This window comes from Neophocaena asiaeorientalis, unplaced genomic scaffold (assembly GCF_003031525.2).
Source record: "Neophocaena asiaeorientalis asiaeorientalis breed wild unplaced genomic scaffold, Neophocaena_asiaeorientalis_V1.1 scaffold123, whole genome shotgun sequence".
Lineage (NCBI taxonomy): Eukaryota > Metazoa > Chordata > Mammalia > Artiodactyla > Phocoenidae > Neophocaena > Neophocaena asiaeorientalis.
The window spans coordinates 1,377,027-1,381,485 of record NW_020173666.1 but is presented as its reverse complement, the minus strand read 5'-3'; the positions used below and the strand labels follow the sequence as shown (position 1 = coordinate 1,381,485).

The 4,459-nt window shown below is 34.0% G+C and overlaps 1 protein-coding gene across 9 annotated transcripts in view; it reads right to left on the bottom strand.

The window, feature by feature from the left end:
• Nucleotides 1-4,459, bottom strand: part of UTRN (utrophin) — a 550,217-nt gene that overhangs the window by 149,745 nt on the left and 396,013 nt on the right. For all 9 annotated transcript variants that reach the window (XM_024747877.1, XM_024747875.1, XM_024747874.1 and 6 more), the window contains one exon: nt 3,528-3,700. In XM_024747877.1, the coding sequence (XP_024603645.1) occupies nt 3,528-3,700 (173 nt within the window). The remainder of the gene's footprint in view (nt 1-3,527; nt 3,701-4,459) is intronic.

The window sequence follows — 4,459 nt, the reverse complement described above, 5'->3', positions numbered from 1 at the left end:
AATCTTCTTTATGCATTCAACTGTTGATGAACAGTTGCAGACTGTTTCCATGTCATGGCTATTGTAAATAACGGTGCTATGAACACTGGGGTGCATATATCTTTTCAAAGCAGTGTTTTCATTTTCTTTGTCTCAATACCCAAAGCGACTGTAATCAAAATAGTATGGTACTGGCACAGAAACAGAAGCATAGATCAATGGAACAGAATAGACAGCCCAGAAATAAGCCCATGCACATATGGTCAATTAAATTTACAACAAAAGAGGGAAGACTACACAATGGGGAAAAGACAGTCTCTTTAATAAGTAGTGTTGGGAAAACTGGACAGCTACAAGTGAAAAAATGAAACTAGACCATTTTCTCACACCGTATACAAAAATAAACTCAAAATGTATTAAAGACTTAAATGTAAGACCTGAAAACATAAAACTCCTAGAAGAAAACATCTATGCAGTACACTCTTTGTTGGTCTTAGCTATATATATATGTATATATTTTTTGCATTTGTCTCCTTAGGCAAAGGCAACAAAAGCAAAAATAAAGGAATGGGATCTAATCAAACTAAAAAATTTTTGCACAGAGAAGGAAACCATCAATAAAATGGAAAGGTAATCTACCGAATGGGAAAATATATTTGCTTATGATATGTCCCATAAGGGGTTAATACCCCAAATATATAAAGAACTCACACAACTCAATACAAAAACAAACAATCTGATTTAAAAATGGGCAGAGAACCTGATAGGCATTTTTCGAAAGAAGACATACAGATGTCCAACAGACACATGAAAATATGCTCAACATAGAGGAAAATCATCAGGAAAATGCAAATCAAATCCACAATGAGATATCACCTCACAACTTTCAGAATAGCTATGGTCAAAAAGACAAGAAATAACAAGTGTTGGTGAGGACATGGAGAAAAGGGAACCCTTGTGCACTGTTGGTGGGAATGTAAAATGGTGCGACTATGGAAAACAGTTTAACGGTACTTCAAAAAATTAAAAATAGAACTATCATACGATCCAGCAATTCCACTCTTGGGTATTTCTCTGAAAGGGTCTCTTCACAGCTCTCCTTGTCTTTAGAACTTTTCTCATCTAATAATGCACTCTCCATAATTGTGTGGGAGGGATATTTCCAAAGCTTAAGTCTAATCATGCCACCTAAAAATTTTCAAATTCCATTACCAGTGGAATGGAGCATAGTACACACAGGTGTTCCATGATTTGTGTCTTACCTCCCTCCTCACCTTTTTCTCTAGTCACAGTCTTTCCCCTCTACATCATCAGCAAATTCTATTCTCAGTCAGACTGAACTTCTTAACTGCTCCATGAAAACACAGTGTTATTTCTGGCCTCCTGCTTAGATATCTTTCTCCAATCCTCATCCAGTCCATCTGGGGAAAACTATACACCTTTCAAGGCTCAGCTTAGTTATCATCTCTTTCATGAAGCCTTTGATGGTCATCTGAAGTGAAAGTTACCACTTCCTCCTTTGGACCCATCTTAGCCTGAAGAGAACTGTGAACCCCCTAGGGGTAGGGGCCATATCTTATTTATGATTCACAATGCCTTAAACCTAGAAGTAAGTTCTTATTAAATGCTTGAATTTCCAGAAATGAGTAATGAGACTAAAAATTATTTTAATTTATTATCACATTACTAACACATTTTACTGGAATGTATGATTTGTCTTGATCCAGAAGCCCATTGGCAAAAGCTTATTCCCCCATCTTCTAAAAATAACATTGTTTATTAGATAATATTCCAACTATAGCTTATGAGTTCTTTCTTTCCAGGTTAGAAAAAAAAAATGTGACTTGACAGGCTTAGGCGATAAAGGCCAGGAAAGGTCAAAGATTTTTTTTGTCTTCATTAAATTCTCCTTCCTGAAGAACTCATCCTCCAAACTCTCAAAATTCCAGCACCATGTACACAGTCTTCACCAGGGCCAGGCCTGTGGCTTTTAGCTTGTTACACTAGTTGGGTTTGTTAGAACCTCAGTGAATGTTTTCTACTATGTTAACACTTTAAATCTTTTTATTTGTTTATATTTATGGGGAACAGAAAGGTGAAACCCAATGGGGTCTGGCCAGTTGAAAATTCAATTTTAAGCAATCACAAGTATATTCTCTCACTATACAATACTCCCTAATTTTCCTAACTAAAAAAGAGTAGTTGGTTGATAATGTCCAACAGGATCTTTACATAGAGGTTTCCATAGTCATGCTAAATTACCCCCTTCTTTAAGTGTAAAAAGAAGTGCAAATATCCCTTTATGAGCCCCAGAAGAATAAAAGCCTTTCAGGATTTCTCTTCAGAAGGAAAATTTTTTAAAAAATTCATTCACAGTAAATAATCCGCAAAAGATTTCTGCTCTCCATGAAGTAGTCTATAAAATGCAGAAACCAGTTGAAGCAGATCCACTGAACCCCTTTATGTAAGAAAAAATAAACTAGATGCTACATTAGACAGAAATTACATAGACTAAGGAACTATCAGATTACCCCATTCAATCTTCACAGCAATCATGTGGGTTAAATATTTATATTTTGATTTTGTAAATGAGAAAACCAAGGCTCAGAGAGACTAAGTGACTTGCCCAAGTCAAATTCAAGTCAAATTCAAGACCATTTGGTTTAAGACTGTACATTTTTCAATACATCATACCGCTTCTGAACTTTAAGATTTAAGAAACTGACCTAGATGCGAGATCCAAGTCTTTCTACCAACATTCATGTTCTTTCTTAGTCAGTTTCCACTAAACTCATATCCATTACATATTATCCACCATCTAGTAAACATAATTCTAAAATGTTCTTAACTCCCAGTAATAATATTAATAGCTGTCACAGTAGGTCTTTTTTCAATGTCCTTTCTTAGTCAAATTCTGGTCCTCAAATTCATCCTTATTTACTTTTTACTTTCTCCAAATGGAGACATGAATCATCAGTTATCCATTTTAGTGTCCATAAGTGATATCTAATTTCTAAAAGCACATCTTTAAATTGGACATACAAATTGCTTGACGAAGCAAAACACGTTCATTGCCAAGAGTCAGAAAGATCTAGATTCAAATCCTCGTGTGGCACTTGTTAGCTCAATATCTTGTCAAGTTCTTTATATTCATTAAGCCTCTGTCACCTCATGTAAGAAAGGATTTTACTATTCACCTCACTAGGATTTTTTGAATACTAAATAAAGAAATGTTTGTAAAGATCCTAACACAATACTTGGTTAAGGTAAACACTCAACAACTAGCAGGTATTGGTAAAATTATTAGTAATATTAGGTTTAAAATACGATATGCAAATTTGTGACTAGTCAGGAACAGTTGACAGAGGGCACTGGACATAAATGGAGCTAAAACTGTAACTTTAAAAAAAATTATCTTTGCATTTAAATCTTAAACTATTTCTGAAGAAGTAGCATGCTGGTAAGGCTTCCTGTTCTCTTCCTGATATACAAAAACCATGAAAATCCTCCTCCCCCATTATTTTTATTTTGATACTGACAACGCTGACCTGATACTGGCAGATTTTGCTTTTAAGTCGTTCCATCTTTGGTTCATATCATCCAGTCGATGCTGAAGCATAGTAGCCTCTTCAGAATTTCCCAAAGCTTTTACCATCTTCTGCCTGTTTCCATCAAGGCTTTTAAATATGTCACTGTGGGCATCAATTTCTGCCTGGATGTCCTGAACAGAAAAAGGCAAAGAGATAATGCAAATATTAGGTATTAGTGTCAACATTACTTGGGATTGCTATACAAACTTTACTTTTTTCATATTCCACAAATGAGTTTTTTAAAAGCAAAATAGTTAATTTTAGCTTAAATGATAACAAATTTAAGTGTTTTCACAATTTCTACATTGAAAATAGTAGTTTTTAAATCTTTAATAAGACACTGATTTCCCCCATTCTTAAAAACAGAATGTATCAATATTATAATCTAAATTTCATGTATCAGCTAGTTAGATGTTCAAATTCAATGAGAAATTTTTGAAATTTTGTACGACTGTGGCTGCCAAATCACTCAACTTTGCTTAATACCCAAATAAATCCTTTCTCCCCTTTCCACATAGGCAAAATATGTGGAATATGTAAAACTTCAAAATATGAAGTTTTACAGAGGTCACTAAGATATTACATAATTAAACTTTCTTTTTACATTTAGACAAACTTACTAATAGCTCGGCCTTTTAATCTAATAAAATTTATTTCTAAAAATTTAAAAAAGCATTCTCATAAAAATGTTTATCCTCATTAACAAATAAAAAATAATAACAAAATAATATTTCTCCTGTTGAAAAGGAAAATATTTTGTTCACTTCTATAAAGTAAATGTGAGGGCTTCCCTGGCGGCACAGTGGTTGAGAGTCCGCCTGCCGAGGCCCGCGTACCGCAAAAAAAAAAAAAAAAAAAAAAATTTGAGGGTATTTTAAGAAAAATAAGAA